This window comes from Sturnira hondurensis, unplaced genomic scaffold (assembly GCF_014824575.4).
Source record: "Sturnira hondurensis isolate 20B ecotype Veracruz unplaced genomic scaffold, ASM1482457v3 Scaffold0022374, whole genome shotgun sequence".
Classification (NCBI taxonomy): domain Eukaryota; kingdom Metazoa; phylum Chordata; class Mammalia; order Chiroptera; family Phyllostomidae; genus Sturnira; species Sturnira hondurensis.
In genome coordinates this window covers 221,385-248,172 of record NW_028095005.1, presented here as the reverse complement: position 1 = coordinate 248,172, position 26,788 = coordinate 221,385, and the positions used below count along the sequence as shown (strand labels likewise).

Below are 26,788 nucleotides of genomic sequence, written 5' to 3'. Positions count from 1 at the left end.
AGTGCTTTCTAGGAAAAGAGATACATTTTGAAAATTAACATAAAACAGTTAAAAATGGGGGTGGGGAAGGAACTCCTTTTAAAATGATCGGCTAAGTGTTGAGAGAAAAAAACCTAAAGTCTCCCATTCTCAAAACTAATATTCAAACTCTCAGTCTGTTTGATTAAAAAAAGTTTAATGAGCTGTAAAATAAATACACTTCCATTAAATAATAAATAAATTATTTACAACGTGAAAAAATACTTTTTTCTCTCCATGCATCTTTATGTACAGAAATAAGACTTAGCATAAAAACTGACAATTGAAAGTTTAAAACCACCAGCACAAGAAAGTTCTGTTTCCTTCCGACCCACTGAAAGGCAGAGCCAGCTCATCACTCATGGTTGGGACTTGAGAGTGACGTTGATCTGATTCCTGTTCAAACACAAAGTCAAGTGTTAGAAAGAAGCTCAGTTCCAACATAGCTTTAAGACAATATCAAAGGATCAGAATTTCTGTCCAATTTCTTTTTCTAAGCTGTCTTACAAAAAGTACTACAAGGCTTTCAGGGACAAACTATCCCTTTGACGTGAATCCCTTTCACCTCCTTTGGTAGCACTCCTGCCTTACTTGGGTAGGAGACTGCACACACTTAAACCTGTCTCATAAAAAAGGAAAAGAAAAGCAACAACAGCTGTGATAAATGGTTTCCCTCACCAAATCTATGCAGTGGACATAATTAAAAACAAAGATTAAGTAGCTCAGTGCATTTATGTTATACAGTTAATTTAAGATAATTAGTACCAAGGGCATAATAATAGTAGCTGCCAGTTAATAGGCAGCCACTACGTGCCAGCACAGCATATTCCTTTCCCTAAACTCATCTGCAACCTGCCTGGGAGGAGGTAGAAGAGGGTAAAGTAGGGGATAAACGGTGATGGAAGGAGACGTGACTTGTGGTGGTGAATACACAATACAACATTCATATTATGTATTATAGAATTGTGTACCTGAAATCTGTATAATTTAATTAACCAATGTCATCCCAATAAATTTTATAAAAGTAAAAAAATCTCAATTGTACTAAGTAACCAAACCTCCACCCTTATTCATTCGGTTGCCTTAGCTTCAGCACATTAAACCATACGTTGGTAAGAGTTCGTGCAATAAGTACCAAGTATAGTATTGGCATGGGTAACTACCCATTTTGTGAATTATTGAGCTACTTCTCTAATAGGCTCACAATATAATACCTGCACTCAACCAACGCTAAAGAGGTTCCCTAAGCATCTAGAATGTGAGTTAAAAATGGAAATACCGATTCAGTCAATTTAGGATTTGGCTTAGGAAGATGCATTTTTAATCCGCATCTCAAGGAATTCTTAAACCCATTGAAGAAATAAAGTCAATGCTCAAGGATGTGATACCTTTTCCTGAATGAGGAAATGAGAGTTCCCTCCTCTGACTGACTTTAAGTATGTCCTTGAGCCGGTCTTCCTCTAGAAGTTTGCTTCATTAGCTATTCGTTTTGACTGATTAATCAACCAAATATCCCTGTTCATACCTTCTTTCTCCTTACCAACATGTTCATCTCTCCCTCTTTACAAGAATTTAAAATATAAACTACAATATATACTCTAACCAAGCTTTTACAATTTTGCACCGCCTTCTCCCTTCCTACTCTCTTTCTTTAAAAGGCTATTCAACCTGATATCTCCACTTCATTTGTAACGCAAATACTGACTTTGGGGCCTCATCCTGAGAACTGAACCTACCCTTTCAACCTAATCTCCCCTATCACCCATTTGAGCTGGCTATTTGTCTCAAGTTCCTAAATTAATCTAGTGCTTTTCATAGTATTAATCTTCCTCTCATTTCTAATTGTCCTTCCCAATCTCATCACTCTCTCCAGGCTCAGTTCCAATGCCACCCTACATTTTCATTCTTTCCTGCTCTCTAAATGCTTCCTACTGGATTCCTTTTACCTGTCATTAGAAATTCCTTATATACCATTGATTCCTTTTTTTTCTTTTTTTCCTTAAAATTTTAAGTTTATTTTTATTGTAATTTTTTCTATTACCATTTATCCCCCTTACACTCTCTTCTACCACTACCTACCCTTCCCCCCAGTCTCCACATTATTGTCTGTGTCCATTAACTCTTTTTCTTTTTTGTTTGGTTCCCCCACCCCCAACCCTCTAGGGCTGTCAGTCTGCTCTCTATCTATGAGTCTGTCTCTATTTTGCTTGTTAGATCAGTTTGTTCCTTAAATAACACATGAGTGAACTCATACGGTATTTGTCTGTCACTGGCTTATCTCACTTAGAATAATGTTCTTCAGGTCCATCTATGCTGTTGCAAAGAGTAAAATTTTCTTTCATCTTTTTATAGCCAAGTAATATTTAATTGTGTAAATATATCATAGCTTTTTATTAATTGAGGTGACATTGGTTAATAAAATTCTATAGGCTTCAATTACACATCATCCATACACTGCATATGTGCCCACCACCCAAAATCAAGTCTTCTGGCCCCCTTAACTATCCCTCTACCTCCCTTTCCTCTGGTAACCACCATACTGTCATCTGCATCTGTAAGTTTTTATTTATTGCTTTCTTGTTTGTCATTTATGGCTTTCAGTTTTATATCTCACATATGAGTGAAATCACATAGTTCTCAACTTTTTCTTAGTTTGCTTAGCATGATACTTTCGAGATGCAAAGAAGATGTGGTACAGGTACAATGGGATACTACTCAGCCCTAACTAAAGATGAAATACTGTCCTTGTGATAACCACTGGTTCCTTCCTTATGGCACTTTCACCTGGTATTCTGCTTCCTTACCCTATCGTCTATCTCCTAAACACTACGTTCTTTGAGAAGGGGATCTGTGTCTCCCAAATCTCTACATCCCAGACTATACTAAGGACGGAGCCCTTTTTCAACACTGAACGTTATCTCATGCTCAAATAATAACACTGCAATGTAGCCAATGTTCACAGTATACCCCAAATTAACAATGTTTCCTTTCCTTATTTTTCATAATAAATGCTATATTTTCCAAAAGTATAAGATACGATCTACACACATCTTTTAAAACACAAACCTGTAATATTATCTTCATTTACGCTATGGCATGTGCAGTCCCATTTTCCTGCCGAAGTTTCTTTTGTTCTTCAGCTTCCCCTTCGTATTTCCTAAAGTTCCGTTTTCGAAGGCTTGAGAAAACAAAATGTTCTACGGTCATCAGAGTCTTAATTATCCATACATTCACTGGGATTTTCATGAGTACAGAGAATTTCCTTTCTGTGATTCCTTATAAACCATTACATAATACACTCTATATCAAACCAAAACCTAAACCAAACTATAAAATACTACCAATGTTATTTATAATGGGATGTTTATGATGACTTTATGTAAACATATTTCCAGATAACTGATATTTAGATAAATGTGCCTTGAGATACAAATCTTCAGAAAGCATAAAACACATCAGTATGAGTTAGTTTCAAACTTTAGCACAATTGCCCTGCACAGATGGAGGGAGAAGATAGTATAGTTTTGCCACAGAAAGACTTTATGTTCGAATAAGCTAATTTAAATGATTAATATTTATTTATACAGGCTTACGAAACAAGTTGGCTTTTATTTATTTCTAAATATAATAAATCCCTCATTCTATTTATTGATACTTTATATTAAAAAACTCAGTGGTTTAAAAATGTGTTGGTGTAGAAACAACTCTATTTTTAGTAGACCTTTAATTCAATGACTAAATGTTACTATTGAAATCATAAGATCTTTTGTTGTGGTATCTGAGAAAAATTCACTTCAATTATATAAGAAATCCCCAGCAATTGGGCTTAGGCCAGTGTTTGTTATGTATTTCAAATATGAGGAGAACATGGGAGAAAAGTCCCTGTTCAGTTTTAAGAGTGCCAGTTTTAAAGTTTTTCCATGTTTTGCCAAAAGATTATTAAATATTTCAACTTGAATAAGTGCAGGCATAAATAATTACTTCAAAACGTCTTCTTTAGCCCTGGCTGGTGTAGCTCAGTGCATTGAGCGCGGGCCTGTGAAGCAAAGAATCACAGTTCGATTCCCAGTCAGGGCACGTGCCTGGGTTGCAGGCCAGGTCCCAGCAAGGAACACATGAGAGGCAACCACACATTGATATTTCTCTCCCTCTCTCCTTCCCTTCCCTGCCCTCTGAAAATAAATAAATAAAATACATATTTCTTAAAAGGATGCTTAAAAAAAGTCTTCTTTAAATGGCAACTTTTTTCTTCTATCCTTCTAAATAAATAACAATGGTTTGTCTGAAGATATCTTTTCTAAACACATCTGCATATCTAACATGAGGTACTAAAAGATCAAAATCATTTCTAGGGTGTGCAAAACAAATTTAAACCACAGATCAAACTTTATGTGCATCATAAAACAATTTTATGTACCATTTTATTGTTATCTGATCTGCATTTAGAATAATAGTAAACAAAGGCAGAAGATATCCCCTTATTTCCTGAATGGCAAGAGTGGTTGGTCATGTACACAGTCCAGTTGTTAAAGTGGTTTACCAAGACCTAAAATTAGAATAATGAGTTTATTGCTTTTCCCAAGCTCTACTAGCACATGAGTCATTATGCAGCCATTCACACCCTACCCCAGCTTCCTTAATTCACTGACTTCTTTTTGATAGACAATGCCATTTTGACATATCCACCAGTGTCTACAAGCTGAAACAATCTTGTTCTAACATTCATTGGTCATGAAGTGAAGTATGTGATCTGTTACTGTGAGCACAGGGAAGATATTGTAGAAGTGAAACAGTAACAGAATTGTCCTTGCTTCCTACACCATACCATGATACCCTATGGAGGAAACGTTGTTGTTTTTGCTTTTTAATAATTGAGTTTCCATACTGCATTGGACGATAACAAAATAGGCATACGCTTTAAGTAAATTAGTACCATGCTATGAAATTCCCAATTCAGAATTTTGCATTCTGATAAAAGCAGAAGACATACCTTTTCTTGGCTCCTGTTTTGAAACTTTGTTATTTTTAGTACCAAAGCAGCATCTTTGACAATCTACTACGAACTAGGCCATAATTAGATTCTGGGAGGCTCACTTAAGCTTAAGATATTCATAGCAGAGTTTCAACACTCTGAGATTTGAAAGTAGCCGTGTGTAGAAATATGACATAAAAACATCCATTTTTAAGTTAAAATATTTCTAGATTTTGTGGAAAAGGGCTTTACATATTAGGTTTCAATGGAGGTCAAATATAAATGTGGACCATGTTCTGTGATCTTTGTCAATGAAGTGAAAGATATGACCAAAGATATCATATTTTAAAGGTATCGTAGTGCAATATGATAAAAAATACTGAAATGAACCTGGTACTCTTTCTATGAGAAATTGTTAAATTATGCCATACTTACTGGACTGTAACAGCAACAGCAATAACTGTGAAGCACACGACTGAGACAAAGGTAGCTATGGCCACCAATGTAATTTTTGATAAATCACCGTCGACCATGCTATGCGTCTTCATGGACTTTTCCCCACACCGTTCACCAGAGTACTCTGAATGACATCTGTGAAAAACCCACATTCCAAATTATAGCAATTAAAAACTCTGTATATATTTTAGGCTTACTTTCCAAGCCATCGTCATTTAATTTTAATATTAAAAAATTAAGTAATGCCTTATATGAGAGGGGACCTCTGCCTAAGAAAAGGAATTTATTTGTAAACAATTGTGTATTTATTCTTACATGTTTAAACTCCGGTCACCCTTAAAGTACTCTCCATTTGATGCAATATACCTATCGAGATGTTTTTTTTCCATTGCGCTAAACGGTTTTTAAATTCATTGATTTTGATGCTCTTTAGCGTTTCTGGTGTTTTTTGTATCACCTTTTCCAAAGGGAAACACTGGCAAAACATTTCCCTTTGAGGACTTTTTTCATCTGGAGAAACCAGGAAAAGTAGCTTAGGGTGCAATGGTGTGAATAAGGAGGGTGGAGTGCAGGGGTCAGGCTGTTTTTGGTCAAACACTGCTGAACATTCAGTGCAGTGTGGCAGGTGCACTTGAAAATCACCCATCATGAAATGGGCAAAAACACTAACAGAGTCTTCAAAAAAATACTGATGACAAATGCAGCCTCTCACAATAACACCAGTTGGTACACTGATATAGATGGATTCCTAGAACACTCACCTAGCAACAGAAGCTAGGGGTTGAGGGACAAAGGGGCCTGCCTTCTAGAAAATAATTCTGATTTTTGGGGGGTCCCTCTCATATTTGTACCTCAAAATCATGAGATAGAATGTATTCAAGCTAAGGATCTATTCGTATAAGATGAAGTTGAGATTAGTTTAGGTGTGACTCTAGGAAGACAAACCTTTACATTCTCTGTGCTTCTTTATAACCAGCTGAGAAGTTGACTGACTCGTTAGGCAGCTAACACATCCACTAACATTTCATGTGCTAGCAGCTTTTGGGGGGAGGACGATGGAACAGTATTATGTAAAAACCTATGTTGTAAAATGATGGTTTATGTCAGTGGTCAGCCAACTACAGTCCACATGTCAAATATGGCCACTTGTCAGGTTTTTTACAGTGTACAAGCAAAAATTTTAATTATGTTATATAAGTACACACCTAATCTTGACCCGGGAAGTCTAAAATATTTACTATCTGATTGGTGCTTGAAGAAAATGTTTGCAGACCCTTGGTTTATACATGCAAAAATAAATGGCTTTCTGCCACTAGGAGTTTTAGATATGGTGTTAGAAATACAGAATTCTAAATAAGTTAGAAAAACTTACTTGCACATTACTCTTTTCATGTCCTCTCTATAGACGCATTCTCCATGAATGCAGAAATTTTTAAATTGTGAACGACATGGATTTTTCTTTCTGTTTCTTTTTTTCCCTCCATTTTTCTTTCTTTTGGGTTTATCAGTAGTGTTTTCACCTTCTGTTTTGTTTTCCTTGGGCTTAATTACCTGTTCAACTAAAAAAAAAGATTTATTAACAAAAAATCTCTTTATCTTTAATATCATTTTGGAGACATAGGAGAAAGAAATCCTAGCAGTTGGGAAATCCTATAGTTGTCTTCATAGGAAGACAACTATATTTGTCTCATTGTTTAACACAATTCATACACAATAATTAGACAAAAAAGAATATCTGTATTGTGTAACCCTTATAAATCTGAACTTCTTTGTTATCTTATTAGCTTAGAAACACGCTTTGAATTTATTCATATCAGTATAATTATTACTGTTAATATGAGTTACCTAAGAAGATCCATGACATACTTAAAACAGTTCTCACATTTCTAGTACACACCAAATTCTTAGTAATGAGTATTAATTAAATTAAGGCCGAGTCACAGAGGACTGTATCATTACCCAGAGGGTATAGATGAGGACACTGCAGTCGAGTGAAGACAGGTAATTTTCCCTAGAACATGCTGCTAAAGAAATCAGTGCTGGGACATTGAAGCCTGTTATTTCCTCACTACACTGTTTTCTCTGGGAAAAGGTCAATGCCTTTGACTAAAGTGGCAGATGGGTATATTTGTGGGTATATTTGTGGATATCAGTCCAGTAGCTCATGCTCACTAGAAGTGAGTGTGCATTATCCACGGGAGGAAAAAGCTGAAACTTAAATATTAGGGTTAATCAACTTTCTCCAACTCTCAGATTACAATGAATTATAATTAATCAATACCTTCCAGGGATTCATTTTTGTGGTTAATGTATTTGAAAAATTTTGAGTCCAGATGTATCCGTACTTAATGCTTCAGAGATTCATCAACTTTTCACATCCACAGAAATGTTTGTTCAATGTTATAGTGGTGCATAGTATAGTTCAGCCACATGCTAAATATAGCAAGGAGCTTCCATGTTAGAACTGTGCATTTTGATATATTAATCCGTGAAGAGGTTTATCTGAGCAAGTATTTAGCAAACAGAGCTCAATGAAAAGAGGCAAATGTCATAATCTCATTAATCATAGTGGTCCTACAGTACCCATTAAATAGAAGACACGAGAAACAAAGGGCAGGGTAACCAAAATTGAGAAAACAATAAATAAATACTATAAATACAGTAGGTGATTATATCAACATTAACAATAGTCAAATTAGGAGCAATCTTTAGTAGGTAGCTATGCAATTTTTATACCGAAACTGCCTTCTGATGATAAAAAGTATCACAAGTTAGAATAAGTCCTGTAATAAATACATTTTAAATAGCTATTATTGCATTTTATCAAACATATTAAAAATTTTAGACAGAGAAATAAATAGTCACTATGTGAAGTGCTAAAATAAACATTAAACTCTTGGGTTTAATAGCCTTTCAAAGGAGTTCAACCAACACTTTCACTCTATTACAAAACACACATCTGTGGATTTCCAGAAGATGTTATTATTGAGCTGACAACTGGGGTTTGGAGTTAAATTGTGATTTTAGCAATATAAAATTCACGCACATCTGTAATATTTCCAGAAGATGTTATTACAATTGCCAGTTTCTCAACACCTGCTACTGAGGCTAAAGCCCAGTTGCTCCTGTTTCATCCCTTCCTCTGCTCCCTTACTTGTATTAGGATGCAGTGGTTCAGGGGAGAGTGGTGGTGGGAGTGGATGCAGAAGCTGAGATATAGAGTAGATAGGACTGGCTGGCAATCACTTTCTCTCCTAATGGGAGTCATGCAGCACACTGGGAAAGAGCACAGTCTATGGAATCAGACAGACTGGAGTTCTCGTTCCGGCTTGTCTGCCTGCTGGCTGTGGAACTTTGGACAGGACACTGAACTTCAATGAGCACATCTCTAAAATGATATCTCCTACTTCATGAGTTGTGGAAATTAGACTTAGCAGACATAAAACAGAGGTCCAGACATACAGGATGTACCCACATGCTGCTCTTCCATCTCAGTTTGTAGCTTACTTAGCAGTAGATAAAACAGGCATACACACCACAAAGCCACTGGGAGATGCAGAAGTGGCTCTTCTTTTGAATTCATTTGCTCATACAAATACATATCATGAAGAAGACATTTTTGCCTTATCCTCTACTCACCTCTGACTAAATCGTCTATGATATAGCCAGATATTTGCGACTCGAAATCATACTCGTCTGCATAGTCATAGTTGATCCCTGAAGACAGTTCACTATCCAAAGGCATCTCACTCACAGGGGCTATCTCACTTCCCGAGGACATCTCACTTCTTGAGGTCACCTCAAATCCATCAGCATTGTGGTCCCCAGAAAATGGTTCCCCTTTCCCAGAGTAGGGGTCGTGACCCTCTGATCCAGCAACATGACGCACTATGGGAGAAAGAACAAGGGGAAAAAAAGGTAAAGCAGAGTTTCTTTCTCAGCCGTCAGCTGTGTTCAGGAGAGATGTTTATCTTCTGATATCAAAGCAGTTATTGCACATGTGCCATTGTGACTGACTCACTTGTGAAAGCAACTTCACAGTGTGCCAACAAGCAAAGTCAGCTGTTCCAATTACTGAGCTTCTTTCATCAAGTTTTCTTCTCCCCAGACAGTCTACATTAATTTCCATATCAAAAAATACTGCCAAGTAGGCAAATTAATCTAATATACATAATTACTTAATAGGCATTGTGTAAATATTCCCATCTCTTCACATAACAAATGCATTTGTGTCGCCAGAAGGCCACCAGGCCCATTACGTCTAGAACCATAGGCAGTGGGTTCCAGACATAAACTCCAGGTATCAACACGTGCTCCCATTTTACAAGGACTAGGTACATAAAATGTAAAAAGTAATATAAAAGGTAGTTGATAATGTTTCTTACTATCATTTTTCACTATTATTGCTCTTAATTGAGAAAGAACTGGGAACTAGGTAAGGTTCGGGGTCCAGAGTATCAAGCCCCTGCTTTATCCTTTAGATCTCAATAAAACTTCAGCCTGGGACGAGGCGAGGTCCTCTAGGAAGGTAACCGCAAAATCACTAGGCAGAGGAGAATTTAGGCAGGCGGCAGCACTCTCGGGTGCAGGACTTAAAAGACTCTCAGGTTTGCACTTCCTCAGACTCTCAAGAAATCCCTTCCCCTCTCTGGACCTTGGTTTCTCTATCTGTAAAGCGAAGGGTTTCGATCACAGGATCTCTAAGGTCTCCTCCAGACGAACTGAAGTGCGAGGTTCTCTCGTGGCACCCTCTTCTTGGCCTGGAACCTCTGGGACACCTGCCCACCTTTCTCCTCCTCCCAGGCACCAACTTACCTTAGAACTTTAGGGAGATAGTTACCGTGAGCACCACCCGCAGGACAGAGTCGAGGAACCCAAAGGGACAGGTGGTTTTTTTTTCCTTTTCTTTTCTTTTGTTTTGAGAAGCTGCCGCAAAACTTAGGGCGACCGCTCTCGCCGGCGGTGGGGGAAGCGCCGGCAGGTCCCAGCCGGGATGTTCTCACCTGAACTGAGGATCAGAAGAGACAGCACCAGCGGCGCCGGCGGCAGCAACACCGGGGCTCCCATTGGTCCCTCCGCGCGGCGGCGTCGCGGTCTCTGGGGCAACCGGACGGGAGCTGCGGGGGATGGGGGGCAGGTGGAACACAGGTGGACGCGAGCGAGTGAGCGCCGCGCGCGCCGCCCGGCCGGGCTCGGGCGCTGCGGGCAGCGCCTGGAACTCGCCTGGAGTTCTCTGGGTTCCGGCTCCGGCGCAGGCACTAGGCGTGCGAACAAACTGGAGGCGCGGCGCTCACCTGCGGTTTTATAGCGCGGGTGGGGACCCAGGCATCACTGTGACGTCACGGCCGCCGTGGGTGGAGGCAGCCGCCGCCCTAGAGGAGGTTACTACCCCAAAACCACACACGGATGTCGCATACCCCGCCTACCTCCAGTGTAGAGAGCTAGAGTCTTTGGGAAGAAAATTAAACCCCTAGCTGCATCTGAAAAAACACCAGATGTATATTTGAGAGCGGGAGTGGAATTTGGGGGGCACCTAGTATCTGAAAAATAGTTCCAATTTTTCAAATTCTCTGAAAAACCTCCTATGGTTGCTTTTAATAATACAACAAATGGCAATTAATTGGAACAGTTCCATAGTAAGATATAAAAGTACTTTAAGACCAAGAGTGATTTCATAGACCAACGTATTTAATAACAAGGTTAAATGAAAATCATTAAGTGACCAGAGAGCGCACATCTCCTCAGGAGCTGTTTCACATATGATTTTTGAGCTTGTATTTCAACCAAGGGCCCTTGCCCACTCACTATGATGAAGTAGACAGAGATTCAAACCACTGCCCTTCCCATTGCTTTAGGTGGCCCAGGGCGCTCATCAAAATCAGCACCTATTAACCTTTTATTTTCTCCAAACTATACATTTAAAATACTAAACCATCTCCTCAATAACCTTGCTGGATAAGCAAAATCTTCCCTATTTTGCAGGGAGGCCAAATGGCAACTTTACAGAACAAGGACTTTACATAGTTGGTCACGGCCAAAGCCAGATAGATTTAGATACAAGGTCATCTGCCTCTAAAACCTCTTTCTACTCTGATAAAATAATTTACACTAAACTGATCTTTGAAAAGAGAGTTTCTGAAAAGAACAATACTTAGTGTAAAGAAATAATCTTTCCTGGTAGCATACTGGCATTTGGATGAAGGGTGGTACCCCAGACCGTGCCCCTCATTTTTTGTTCTATCTTCACCCAAGGACATGTTTTCCTTGTTTCTTAGAGAGAGAGAGAAGGAAGCGAGAAACATCGATTGATTGATGCACTCAGACCAAGATGGGGGTCGCATTGCACCGCCCAACCAAGGATGAATGGTGTGCACCCAGCCTAGGTGTGCACCCTGACTAGGAATTGAACCCTCAACCTTTCGATTATGGGGTGACCCTCCAGCCACTGAACAGCATGCATGGTCCAGGGCAAGACTGTGCCTTTCAAACTCCAAGATAAAAGAGCCAGCTCGAAAGGCTCCTTAGAACACAGTAGGGCATTAAATCAGAGAAGTAGATAAAATGAAAAGGAGAGAGCTGCTTAATTTGACTAACCTTGATGTAGAAACAACCCCAGAACTGGATTTTCTTGCCTTGAGGGAGGGTAAAAAAAGGTTCTACAAGTTTTCTTGTCCTGCAGATACATGTCTTCCCTGATGATTCCAGTAAAGCAGCCTTTATAGCAGTGTGGGTCACAGTGCATGAGTCCTAATTCTGAGAAACCTTTTAAAAGCTACTTTTTAATGGCATATCATAATATCATACCAAGTAGGCTAAATAATACCATACATTAGTAGGATGAGACAAACAGTCATAACTCATGCCTACTCTCCTATTTAACATTTGTTTTGAGAGCATATTTCGTGAAATTCACTTTTTTTTAAATGTGGGGGGTGGGGTCAGTAAGGAGAGATTAAGGTCAGTAGGGAGAGAGACTCCTGCTCCCTGCTGTCCAGGAGTCCAGTGTGGTGTGGGGCAGATAGAAAACTCATCCCGTTACATCAGATAAGGATTCAGAGTGCAATGGAAAACAAGGATGCGGTTCCATTGTGCCCATACGTATCATGAAAAGCTCTGCAGAAAAATGGAGAGGCCAGTCAGTGGTCTCCCAGCTGAAAATTTAAGTGGGGAGTATAACTGATGGCAAGGTGTGACCAAGAATGGCCAATAAGACTAGAAAGATGGCACTGCCCACTCGAGAGTACAGCACGCCTGCATTGTCATCTTTTGGGGCTGATGAGGCAATTATGATTCAGAGATTCAGAGCTGGCCTACAGATTTCAAAAGGTGGTGGAGATTTTGTTTAGAGGTCAGAAAATTTTGCACTTTCTGGTTTCATAGATTTTCATTTTGCTTTAATCCTGTTCTTGCCCTTTCTCATGTTTTCTTCTTATGGAGGTGAAAGCAAGTTGTGCGTATCTGTCATAGAAATGTTTTTCTTTGAAGTGAAAGTGAGTTCTTTTGATTGCAAATTGCTTTGTCTTTTTCCTATTAGGAGTTTACAGGGCAATAATTTGCCTTGGTGTGGAATGTAGCATAGCATCACAGGGTCATGCAATGCCTAGTGCTTGGTATGAACTTTAGACTCAAACCAATTGGATTTTCATACATAAATTCCACCACATGCTAAGTTACTTAATACTCGAAAGACTTGGATTCCTCATCTGAAAACAGAAATAAAGATACCTATCTGCCTCTAAACAGATCTAAGGAAAAAAGATACCTAAACAAGTAGCATAGATCCTAGCATTTGGTGAGTGTCCATTTAGAAATGGTTACCATTTCTAACCATTAGAAATTACTAACTATGACATTATGATAGTTATATCATATTGATCACATTAAAAAATTAAAGCAACTCATAAAGTTACTTTACTATGTTACTTCACTCACAGAGCAAGTAAAATAATCCTCTCCAGTATTTTCAAGCCATTTATGCCTACTTCACATTAAGGCTAACCATTTTGATCATTTTATGGTGCATCATAGAGTAACCTGGAACATCATAATTGAATCGCAATGGCATTACCACTTGATGACTCAGAGGATTCTGTAATATATGCATGAGAAGAAAACCAATCCCATGTAAGTGTGGGGTTCTTTACATTCTGCATATTAAGCTGAGACAAAGAGGAGCAATTCCAATAAAGTCAAGTAGGAAAACCATTCTTTATCCTGGTAAATTGATGGTTCCCTCACCTGGTGTGAGGTTAAGGGCAGCCCTGAAGGCAAATGCTCCTACCGAACCATTCATTTTGGTGCCTCGTGTCTGGATCCAGATAATATTTAATACCTATAGTGGAAATAAACTCTTTTTGACTATGCTGAAAGGTGTGCTGTAGAACCAAAGGGTAAGGATGTGTTTATTCATACAATTGATCGTACAATTGATCATGAGTTTTTATGGATCGTGTCAGCATCTGATTAAGTATTAATTACACCATAGCCACTTTTATTAGTCAATACACAGCCAACAACCTAAAATTAAGGTATTTTCTAATGTGTAAGTAACATTTTCTATATTATTAGTAAATGCTTTAGCTCCATTCAGATGTCTATATTTCTACTTTTCACCTTGGAATTTCCCCATGCTAAAGAATGTATGATCTATAGTTCCTTCAAAAAGAGGCCTTCATAAACTTGATTTTTGGGGACCTTGATAACATGAAGTTATTAGTCCTTTATAACCTTGACAGAATGGCATTTGTAAAGACTGATAGGGCTGAAGGTAGTGGATGATTTGATAGGATGGAAACTAAAAAAAAATGTAGTATACAATTAAGTACATTTACACACACAAAACATGAATCCCCTAGTTCATTTATTCATCAAGTATATTTGGAGAACTAGATACTCTTCTAGAAACTGGGGATAGAACTTTGGAAAAGTCATAATGTCCTTGTTTTTAAGGACCTTGCATTCTATTAAGAGAAATCACATAATAAGCAAGGAACAACACATAAAATAATTTTCAGTAGTAAGAGGTGCTAGAAAAGAAAATATGTGATATAGAGAACTTGCAACAGTGAAGAAAGGTAATCTGTAAAATACAAAATAGCCCTGGCCAGTTGGCACGTTGATTTGAGTGTCATCCTATACATCTAAAACATGGAGGGTCCCATCCCCAGCGGGAGCATATGGGAGGCAACCAATCATTGTTTCTCTCTCACATCAGTGTTTCTCTCTCTCTCTCTCTCTCCCCCCACCCCTCCTTTCTCTTTGCCCCTCCTCCCTCCCTTCCTTTCCCTTTCATCTCTCTCTAAAATCAATAAACCCATCCTGGGGTGAGGATTAACAACAACAACAAAAGAATACAAGAGAGCCCCTATACTGAAGTAATTCACCGGATAAACAGATGGTAAAATAAAGCAGAGGCTTATCCTATGGAACAATAATAACCACCTGGAAGAACAGAGATATGCATAGACAGGAACGAGAGATAGAAATGGACGCAGACAAGAAGAATGAGGGATGTTGAACAGACAGGGTTCTTGAATTGGGCCTCAAAAATGTGGAGGGTTTTAGGAGATTGTAGAAAATTTCATTTCACTAATTGCTTTTTGAGTACCCCTCTCAGCACTGCTAGAGGAGAGCTCTCTTTACCTGACCAAAGCTAGCTCTTCTGCATCACCTTTTCAAATGTGCATTCTGTTCTCCTCACTTGATTTCCTCAGTAGGTTTGGTGTGGGGTCAGGGTCTGTATTTTTTTAAAGAACTTTCAAGAAAATTCTGATGTGTACCTCTGATTAAAATCTACTCCAGTAAGAGATATAAACATTAAAAAGTTCAGGTATGTCTGGAGAGATAGTAAACTGCTGAACTGCACATGCCTGTAAACAGGAGTGTCATGAAAAGGTGAAAGATGGAGAAATGAGTTTCAGTAGGAAGCGTGCGTTAGTGAACGGAAAACACTTATTTTACTTGGAAGAAACTCAGGTTACCAACTGATTCAAATACTATTCCTTTACATAGGGAATTGCTTTAGTGTACTAAACATATGTCTTTTAAAAAGCCACTTTGTACTAAGTTCTTCAGGAATCAATGTGTCACATAAATGGAATCAGAACTTCACTGAATTATTATGGAGGCTCCCTAACTGTTCTGAATGCAAGACCAGGAAACAGGATGTGTGCAACCATAAGAAATTGAAATAGGAAACATGTCAAATTTTAGTATGCTATTAAGTCTTCATAAATTTAGGACTTCTGGATAAGATGTGGCCTTTTATTATTTCAGAAAAATAACATATTGAAGTCAAGTGATTGAAGTAGTCCTATGAAAGAATTTTACTAGTTGTAGTCATTAAATAATTATATCTTTGATTTTTAAATACTTTCCAAGGAACTCTTTATAGGCTTTTAAACTTCCTTTAATGTATTTCTACTTCCCTTATTTTTTGCATTTTGTTACTCTATTACATTTTCAAATATTGTGTGATGACCACTTGTTCATACTCACTGAGCTTTAAAGTAACTCTTGTTACTTAAAAATGGATAAGATATGCATTACCTCTATGATCCTATTATTAATGGTAGACATGTGATATGTGATATCACATGTAATGTGATATGTTTCTGAGTTTAGATAATCTCTTCAAGCATTCATTTGTTTCTAGCCCAGCTAGGCCACCTTATATGTAGCACTTGTTATATTTTCCCATAAGCACAACAGGCTTTTGTTTTTAACTTCAAAGACAGTAAGAGTTTTTTAGGTGTCATTACTAATTTTTTGTAGAGACCAGGCCTGTACATTCTGTCATATGTAGGGATGACCTAAGTCACAAAGAAAGTGGACTTTGGATGTCACATACCTTTCTGACTGTGTGAGCTAAAATTCCATGACCAGGTTGAGGGAAAGTATTGGTTACAATGAAGAAAGACACAGATAGAACTCACAGAGAAAAGGCAATTTGAAATATGTTATAAACTTTATAAACATCAAGTTTGTTCCTCAGTGTTTTTCCTAAAATTCATAGGTTTGACTTAATTCTAGATTTATGTACTCCCAAATGAATTTGTCATTTACAGAGAGCATAATTTCACTCTTAGATAACTTTCCTTCCTTAGGAATCCCAAAAGTCATTAACTTTGGTCATTTCTCAAGACATCTTAAAAATAATCTCAAAGATTTTTTAAAATTTATTTTAAATTACAGTTGGCTTTCAATATTATATTAGTTTCAGGTGTGCAACATAGTAATTAGACATTTGTATACCTTATGAGGTGATCACCCCAATAAGCAAAATTACATCTTTGGAAAAAGTCAAGAAGCTTGACTTTTTTACAAGTTAACCGCCAGATGGAGGAGGCTATAACTTGTACAACTTCGGTGTTCAATTTTGTGTTTCTAAATCTGCTTAATTCAGAGATTTGAAGGTTTGTATGTCTATAGTAATTTATAAAATATGCTTTATTTTTATTTTCCTTACAGTAATATTGCAATCTGCACAAAATGACTACTTTCAATAGGATTTTCCTGGAAAAAAACTAACATTACATCTCTATTTTTACATTCACAGATTTTGGGGTTTACCTCACACACACCCACAGAAGAAAGAAAATAATACTGTAAGAACAAGTGTACATTTTTAAAGAACCCATTATTTTTAACATTAAAACAAGGAAGGAAGGGAAAATTATATAGATGTATATTGACAATTTATAAATATGTGATAATCATTATGTCAAAAATGAACAAAACAATCTATACAGTATGGACATTTTAGTAATAATTTATAAATATTTATATACATATATAAATATGCATGTTTACATGAGTAGAAATATTTGAAAACATATATAAAAGTGTTAATAATGGTTACCTTTGGATGAGGAAATAATTGCTTACCTGTTTATCCTAATATGTGCAAAAACCATGTATTATTTCTATTTTCTTAAGTTAAAAATCCAGTCTAGGAATAAAAGGTGATTTCCTAAGCAAACCAATTTGACATTAATTTTTAATGTTTGAATTTTTCATTTTTCTTGAAATAGATTTAATATAAAGTATTATATTAGTTTTAGGTATAAAACATAATTATTTGACATTAATATACCTAAAAATGATCGCTGTGATTTGTAGTCATCATCCGACACTATGCAAGGTTACTATGATATTATTGACCATAATCCCCAAACTATACATTGTATCTTCATTAATTACTGATTTGGTAACTGAAAACTTGTACCTTTTATTTCCTTTCACATTTTTACCCTTGTCCCTGTCCCCTTACCCTCTGGCAACCATCAGCTTTGACTTCATGTCAATGAGTCTGTTCTGTTTTGTTTTTCATTTCTTTTGTTTTTTAGGTTCCATGTATGAGTGAAATCGTAAAGTATTTGTCTTTACCTGTCTGACTTAATCACTTAACATAAAACCCTCTAGATCCATCCATGTTGTCACAAATGGCAAGGTTTCATTCTTTTTTTAAGACCAAGTAATATTTCCCTGTACACGTATTCGCATCTTCTTTATCAATTCATCTATTCATGAACATTTAGGTTACTTTAATGTCACAGCTGTTGTAAATAATACTGCAATGAACATAGGGGTGCATCTATCTTTCAAATTAGTGTTATTGGTTTTTTATATACTGAACTGTGGAATTGCTGGGTTATATAGCTTATGATAGTTCTATTTTAAATTTTTTTGAGGACCCTCCATACTGTTTTTCATAGTAGCTGTACCAATTAGAAAACCCACCAACATTGCACAAGTGTTCTCTTTTATGATTTTCATAATCAAATCATCTGTTTTTCCAATAAGGATGTCAATTTTAAAAGAAAATGATCACTTGAGCTGTCTGCTTTTCCCCACCTATTTGTAGCCTTGTAAACTTGCTCCCACGGCTCGTTGTCCTTTGCCATGTGGTGTGGCAAGGAGTACAGTGAGGCCATTAAGGCTGCAGCATCTGAGGTTGAGACTACGAGATTTTAGCGCAGCTCTTTCCCTTACCTACCAGGGTCAATTATTATAGGCTTTGTGGCTCTAGTTTTCTCATCTCTAAAAAAAGAGTTGATAATAACTACTTGAGTCATAGGGTTCCTATAAAGTGTAAATGTGATATGTCATGTATACTTGGACCAGTATTTGACCCTTAATAATTATTCAAAATATTTTATTATTTTTATTATTATTAATATTAAGGGCAATAAAGGAAGTACTAGACATTTCAATGAAAAATTTTCCAATGAATATTTGTAGATAGGAATGACTAAATATCATTTTAACTGATTTCCTAACTTGAGAACTTCTGTTTACTGTGACACACAGCCTGTAAGAATTAAAAATTTTTTTAGAATGATAAAGACTACAGAATGAGTCGTGTTAGATGGGTCTTGTTTTAAATAGCTTGCACTGGTGACTCAAGAGATACAACCTTTGCCAGGCATTACTTGTTTTTAAACATTTCAACTCTATAAGAAAGTTTCCTTTGCCAACTTTTCTTTAGCTGTGCATTATTTTCTCATCATGTGAGGTCACCATACCAAAATTACCTCTATAGAATCAGGCCATTTCTGCTGTGAAAGTGAGATTTCTTTTCACCAAAAACTAACCCAATTGACATGAAAGTAAAAGGGGGAGCTATTTTTTCATACTAACTACCATATCAATAACATTTTCAGATTTTGCTCAATGTGCATTCTTTTCTCTTTCTTTAATAATGGAGCCCTGATAGCATTCAGACTGGCAATATGTCCAGCTAAAGTATGTAATTCCCAGGTTTCCTCAAAGGTAATGATGGCCATGTGATGAAGTTCTGCCAGTGAGGTCTAGTGAAGAGCACGTCCCCTCCCCACCCCACCAGGGATAGAACGCACAACCTCAGTATGTGCTGTGATGGGGAATTGAACCAGCAACCTTTTGATGTATAGTACAATGCTCCACTCAGCCAAGCCACAGGGCTTATATGACTTTTAAAAATAATTTTTTACATGAGAAAACTACATAGTGATTTGGTTAAAATGATTTCCAAAGTTAAGTAATATATTAAAAAGCTACTGAGAGTGAGGGACAAGGATATATTCTCTTAATCTGTTCATTACCCTTAATTCCTAGCACAATTTTATATACATTGGATGATCTTAGTACATAATATTATTTATCATTGTATACAGGTCCTGAGAAATCCACTGAGTGTTTTCCACACCTAATTTATTGTTATTTCTGAAACTGCTCATTTGGGTTTCCATTTCATTTACAAGTTGAGCCTCTGACTGGAAAGAGAATCTTTAAGTTGTAAATATTATCATGTAATTTAGATAATGTTTGTTGAGAGTTTCTGTTCTAAACACTTTATAGCTACCACCTCACTTGATCAGATAAAACCCTACAAAGTAATGCTACCACTCCTACGTAACAAAGGAGGAAATTAGGCATTCAAATCCCTTGCTGGAAGTCACACATTTATTTGATCAAAGTGGGATCCAAACCCAGGTTTCTTGGACCCAAAGCACATACATTTAGTCACTATTGCATATAAGGTCCAGAATAGCACTAGGTGTATATTAGGTGCTCAAATTGTTTAAAATGGAAATTGCTTGATAAACAGAAATATTAATGATACCATAGTGTAAAAGAATCTAGAAATAAACTGACCTCTGTCTTTATAACTAGTATAGCAGTGCATTCACATGAGATAACTCTTAAAGATCAAAATGCTCATAGGCCCACAAGGCATTAATTGTTTTAATAATGTGCCAATCATAAGGGAGACTTAAGAATGCTAAAGTTGAGTCTGTCCATACAAATATATTTCCAGGAAGGGTCTTCTCTGGCCCAAATAGTCAATCTTTTTTATTTTGGCAGCTGGCACATCACTATTTAAATATATATTTATATAAATATATATGTATATTTATTTATATACATATAAATATAAATTTATGTATAAATACATGTTATATATTAAATATATAATCACATATATAATACACACATATACCCACTATATATATAACATATATATACCACATATATACACCATATATATGTAAATATATTACTGCATTTCACTAAGTTTAATGCCATTGCAACTTTCTGATTAGAATTTGTCTTTCTTCTAGTTGTTTAATGTCAGTGAAAGCTAGAAAAATTCCTATAACTAGACACATCAGGAGTCAAAATTCTCATTATAAATGATTAATTTGATATCTGGACTTCCACCTGTATTTTGTGCAAGTTTGGTTAGACCACCTTTGAAAATCAGCTTTATCCTTCAAGAATGGCCATGGTAGTTCAATTCTGAACTTGCAAGTTCATTTTTCATTCAAGACCTCCTACCTCTTATGGATTATTATGTATTATTAGGTATTACTTATTATATCCCAGGTACTGTGATAGTCCCTAGGGACACAAAAATAAACAAGATAATTCTTTCAAAGCATTTAGAGTTCAGAATTAGCTACAGATGACAGTTATAATGCATTGTGATACATGGCCTGATACTATGGAAATGACACGGTAACCTGGGATCTACACAGTGTGGGCATGTAGCATAGATTCCATTCAGCAAGACTTTTTAGGAGACATGACATCTGAGAAGGATAAGTGGACTAGTTAGAAGAGTATATATATGTTTATTGTGAGAGTGGGGATGAGGATGAGAATGCTAGTGATTCACGGAAAAAAACACCTCATTTGTAAAGGCCTATATTTCATCAGGAGTTGGGGGACGGCTGCTGATACAACTCTGTCTACCAGCTAGCTGGGCCACTGTTAGCAGCCTTATCAAGTTACAATAAAATAGATGTAACTTTTGAGACGTACTTGATGTCTCATCCTTGTAACAACAAATAGTCTTTCTCTTTGACCTCTTTTCTTTGTCAAGAGCCACTTAGACAGGAAACCAAAGTCCAGGCAGTCAGTGCAGCTCCTCTTACTTAATCATTTGTGACGTCATCATGCTTTGTTTCCTCCTGTTTTGAGAAAGACTGTTACCTAGCAAGAACGGTTGCTGTGGCAGTTCTGTTAAACATGAGTCATTCCGGAGACCTTAGTGTATGTAGCACCCTTCACGCATTCAAGAGTTCTCAGTATGTGTACTGTTTGCAAATGACACCTGGTTCAGGGATTTGGAGTCCGCCGCTAGAAGCCTCTAACATTACTTTGTAAAATTTTGTAGAAAGAATCAGAGAATGACTTTCACAGTAAAAGCTGAAGATAACATTTTTAAGGGTTTCCACATGAGAAAGGTAAATTTTAGTGCAGAATGATATTGGGAACAGTGTAGAAGTACAGGAAATGCTGACATAGCCTGCCTATGAAAGCACAGGTGTGTGTCATTTAACGTTGATCTGCGTCCTGCTCAACACGGTGGTGGAGTAGGAGGGTGAGGATGTGATTCTCTGACATCTCCTGTATCATCGCCCTGTGGCCTTGTAGCAACCATGTATTTGCTTGAAGGACATCTTCCCTTTGACTTCTCATAGACTCAAGATGTACAAAGCGTATCTTGGAAAAAAAGTCAAATGTTTTGTTTATGAGATAAAAAGCTTATAATAACTATAAAAATAGTTCATAGAACTGAGCCTTCTAAAATTATTTTTGGAAGGTCAATGAATAAAAATAACTGACTAGATCACAGAAATTAAAAGAAGTTGTATTCATCTCATTGTCAAATTTGCGAAGTACTCATTGGGCATGATTAATTAAAATCAATGCTAAATGTGTGCAAAATTAATTCAGAACAGCCTTCTGTCTCTACTGCCACTCCCCCCAGTGCCATTTTTCAGATGTAATCACGTATCCATTTGTTTGGGGTTCTTCTGGTGGTTTTTATAACTTTACATAGTAATATAGTGGTAGCTCTGTTCTTGAATTCAGTTTTAGACATGATTAAGTTCCACCAATGAAGGAAAAGAAATGTAACACTGTCTCCCAGTGCCACTCGTTTCCCCTTTTTGGTAACATACAGCATAGTTGCATTTTTCTTTATTAAGTTGCCATTATAAAGGACTTTAAACAATATACATAAAACACTGTTTTGGATTTATTGACTTTACATAGGAAATTCTGACTCCCTCTAAATAAAAAGAGGGAAATAAATTCATCTTACTCTTTTTTGTTCTTCACTTCCTAATCTCTTTCCAGTGCTTACTTTATTATGTTAAGATTACCTTGTTTTTTAACTCTAATATCCTATTTTATTACTACAATTAGGACCACTTTGCTTTTTTATGTAGAATCAAGTGATACAATGAGTCTGTGAAGGAAAATGTCATTTAAGTCCTACTGCTCCAAAGAGAGGCTACCAGGAATCGCTGCCAGCCTCGGTCACTGTGGCTATTTTGTTTCCTTTGCTTCTTGGGAATGTATTCTCTGCTACCCTTTTTTTTTTGTACCACATGGCATTCTTTTTCATGTTCTTCCATTAATTTATTTTCTCTTAGAATGTCTCCTCAAATACACTTTTTTACATTGGGTGTGTGAACAGTTAATGTTCCACGTTCTTATATATCTTAAAATGTGTTTTCTTTTGCATTTAGATTGAGAGTGTATCACATTCTAGTTTTAAATTATTCTACTCAGAACATTATTCTACACTGCTTCATTACCTTCTAATGTTCAGTGTTGCTGTTCAATATTATCAGTTTGACAGGTTATCACATCTTTTATTTATCATTGTGAATATTTTTTTTATTTTAAAGCATATGGTAATGAATTTTGGATGTTTTTTAAATTAAGTAAAAGATTAGTATTCCATCCTCACGAATTATTAAAGCTTTTGAGTGTTAAAGTAAATTTAAGTTTCCAGCTATAGTTTTAAGTGAAATTTTAGTGCAATAAATAAAAAAGCTTAATAACTCTGACAATGAAATGCAGAAGGGCAGAATTAAACTTTCTTAATATACCTTTAAGTGGGAAATGTATTACGATGCATTTTTCCATTTTATTATCAAATATTCTGTGCAAACAAAATCATATTTATAATGTATATGTAATTTAACAGTGTTAAAAAAGAAAGAACACTTGGGTATTATTTATTCTCTAACTTCAGTGTAATTGTTACCCGCATGATGTTAGGAAATTATTTGAGATAGATTCCTCATCAGAGGTAGTAATTTTTTCCCAAATGATTATTATTTAAACCACTGGCTTTTGCACTTACTGTTTTCTTCTATGTGTGTTTTTAATGCATTTCCATCCCAGAGTTCTAATAGACTTCAATAGGACCTTGACATAGAGAGGAACTGTGTGGGATACAAAGAGGGAGCCAGACTCGACTTTCTATAAACATATTGTGCACTGGGTCTGAGTCAGAGCCACTTTGTTGACTGTTTACTTGCCCCGCTGTCGGCACTGTAGGGCGACCACCAAGGGCCTGGAAGTGAGTTACATGCTATTCTTAGGTTATTACGACCAGCTCTTGATAACTTGGGGACTCATCTTGTGAGGAAAAGAAGGAAAGAAACCAAAAAGAAGGAAATCCTGTGAATTGGTTTCTCTTCCCTCCTGTGACCTGGAATACCGTCTTATGCTGAGCATTAGACCCCTTAAAACCAGAACTTTTATCAGTGTAAAAGGCCAAATAGGGGTAATGACCAAAGACTAAATTCAAACTGCAAGTATTTTACTGACTTCTCTCAGGTTAAGAGATTTGACCAATCTTTGGTGGGCATAGAAATCTGTTACCTCTGTGGTACTTTCTAACTCTTAAAATTCTTATGTATATTAGAGAGGAAGCTTAAGTTTTTGGTTAAAATGATGGAGATAATTATTAGCCAAGAAAAGAAAAGATACCTTGATTTTTGATGGAGAGGATCAAGTAATTTGAAGGGCTTATACTCTGTATTTTTATTTAATATATACATTTATCTATATAACACAGAATATCGCTACATTAGGGAAATGCAAATCACAACCTCAATGACATATCACCTTATACCTATTAGAATGGTTATTATTTAAAAGACAATAGACAATAAGTGTTGTCAAGGATGTAGAGAAAAGAGAACCCTAGTGCACTATTGGTGAGAGTGTGTAAATCGGTGCAGTCACTATAGAAAACATTATAAAGTTTCCTCAAAAAATTAAAAATAGAACTACCACATGATCCAGCAATTCCACTTCTAGGCATGTATCCAAAGGACCTGAAATCAAATCATTATCTTGAAGAGCGATCTGCACCCCTGTGGTCACTGCCTCATTATTCACAATAGCCAAGATGTGGAAACTGTCCACAAAGGGAAAGTGCCCATTGATAAATGGGTGAAAAAAATGTGAAAAAATGTACGTACAGACAATACAATATTATTCATACATAAACAAGAAGGAAATCCTGCCATTTGAAACAACATGGATGGACCTTGAGGGCATTGTGCTAAATGAAGTGTGTCAGACAGAGAAAGATACATACTGTGTGATCACAGTTATGTGTAGAATGAAAAAAGGCTGAACTCGCAGAAACAGAGAGTAAAATGGTAGTTGCCAGGGGCTGGGAGGGTGGGGAAAATGGAAAGATTTTGCTCAAAGGGTTTAAACTTTCAGTTATATATATTTTTAATTTCTTTTTATTTAATTATTGTTCAAGTACAGTTTTCTTTCTTTTATTCCCATCCCAGCCCACCCCCCACCCCCCACAGTGCTCTCCACCTCCCTTCCATTTCCATCCCCCCTAGTTGTTGTCTGTGTGTCCTTTATATTAGTTACTGTAAACCCTTCCCCCTTTTCCCCTGAAATTCCCTCCCCTCTCCCCTCTGGCCACTGTCCCCCTGTTCTCTGTTTCAGTTATAAGCTGGATAAGTTTTGGAGACCTAATTCATGGCATGCTTACTGATATAACAATTAAAATAGCCCTGGCTGGTATAGATCAGTGGATTGAGTTTCGGCCTGCACACCAAAGGATCACTGGTTCTATTTCCAGTCAGGGCACATGCCTGGGTTGCGGGCCAGGTCCTTCGTTAGGGACACACGAGAGACAACCACACATTGATGTTTCTCTCCCTCTTTCTCCCTCCCTTCTCCTCTCTCTAAAGAATAAATAAATAAATTCTTTAAAGAAACAATTAAAATAAAATAATATAGAATAATAAGATAAATATCAAATAAAATGAACATTATTGATTAGTATATAAAAGTTTAGATTTTGGGGCCTGTCTTTAAATCTTGGTATTTCTACTAAGTTCATATATGACTTGAAAAGTTACTTAATCTTTGATTGCCTCAATTTGCTAGTCTGCAAAATAGTGGTGTGATTATATCTCAGTAGACTGTTGAGAAGGTTAACTAAAATAATCCACGTAAAACACTGTATTTGGCTAATTGAAACATGCAAAGACTATTTTTTTCTTACATGCTTCTCTCTCTCTCTTTGCCTGAAACACATTTTCGCACTCACTATTTTTCATTTAGCCTTCAGTTAGGAACTAATACCTCTAATGAAGACTTCTTTGACTTCTGCCCCCAAATCCAGATTCCGTGCCCTTTCTATGTACTTCCAAGGCATCCTGCATTTCCCCTACATATTGCTCTCCCTTGTGGCCGCTGGGTGTTCCTAACGGCACCAAGACCCTAACGAGACCGGGCAATAGTATCTTGATTGTGGAGGGCCCTTTATCTACCCAAGTCTTAGCACACAACCTAGCACATAAAAGTGCTAAATAAATAATTATTTCATATTTATATAGTTCATTGAGAATATTTTCTTCGTCCACACTAATATAGTCACTCCATTTTTCCACCAAGGTGACAAAGCAGCTCGAGGGGGAAAGGGCAGGTTTTTTGGTTTGTTTGTTTGCTTTTTAACAGATCTTTTTGCCACAACTGGATATCCATAAGGAAATAAATGAATAATGCTATTCTCTTCACTTATGAAAATTAATTTCATACTCATCCTAAATATAAATCCTGGAACTTTAAAACTTCTTGAATTGTTCTGTCTTATATAATATTCACTGGCCACATGTGTCTACTTAAAATTTACAAATTAGTTTCTCAGTCATACTAGGCTCATTTAAAGTGCCTAATAGCTAGATATACCTACAGGGTATTGTACTACAGGGAATAGTGTAGTCATCTAAAAAAATGCAGAAAATTCTTTATGATTTTGCCACAGGCTAAGATTTTCTGGACAGGAAAGAAAAACACTAAACTGTAAAAGAAAAAAATGATATTTTGTATTTCTCCAAAATTTCTGAGTCTTAAAAGTCATCTTTAAGAAAATAAATAAAGCCACAGATTAGAAAAACACATATAGAACACACATTGGACAAAGAGTTTGTATTTAGATTATACAAAAAAGTCAGTCAAAGTGATAGTACAAAAATGAATCATCCCGTAAAGCAAAGGGCAAAGACATGAAAA

General features: G+C 36.6%; 1 protein-coding gene across 1 annotated transcript; it reads right to left on the bottom strand.

Moving 5' to 3' along the window:
* Nucleotides 1–216: 216 nt before the first annotated feature.
* AREG (amphiregulin) lies at nucleotides 217–10,695 on the bottom strand. Its single transcript, XM_037035502.1, has 6 exons — nucleotides 10,450–10,695; nucleotides 9,086–9,334; nucleotides 6,819–7,005; nucleotides 5,426–5,581; nucleotides 3,085–3,196; nucleotides 217–414 (listed from the first exon to the last, which is right to left on the bottom strand). The coding sequence occupies exons 1-5, from the start codon at nucleotides 10,511–10,513 to the stop codon at nucleotides 3,103–3,105; spliced, it is 750 nt and encodes a 249-aa protein (XP_036891397.1). The 5' UTR covers nucleotides 10,514–10,695; the 3' UTR covers nucleotides 217–414; nucleotides 3,085–3,102.
* Between the last annotated feature and the right edge of the window lie 16,093 nt (nucleotides 10,696–26,788).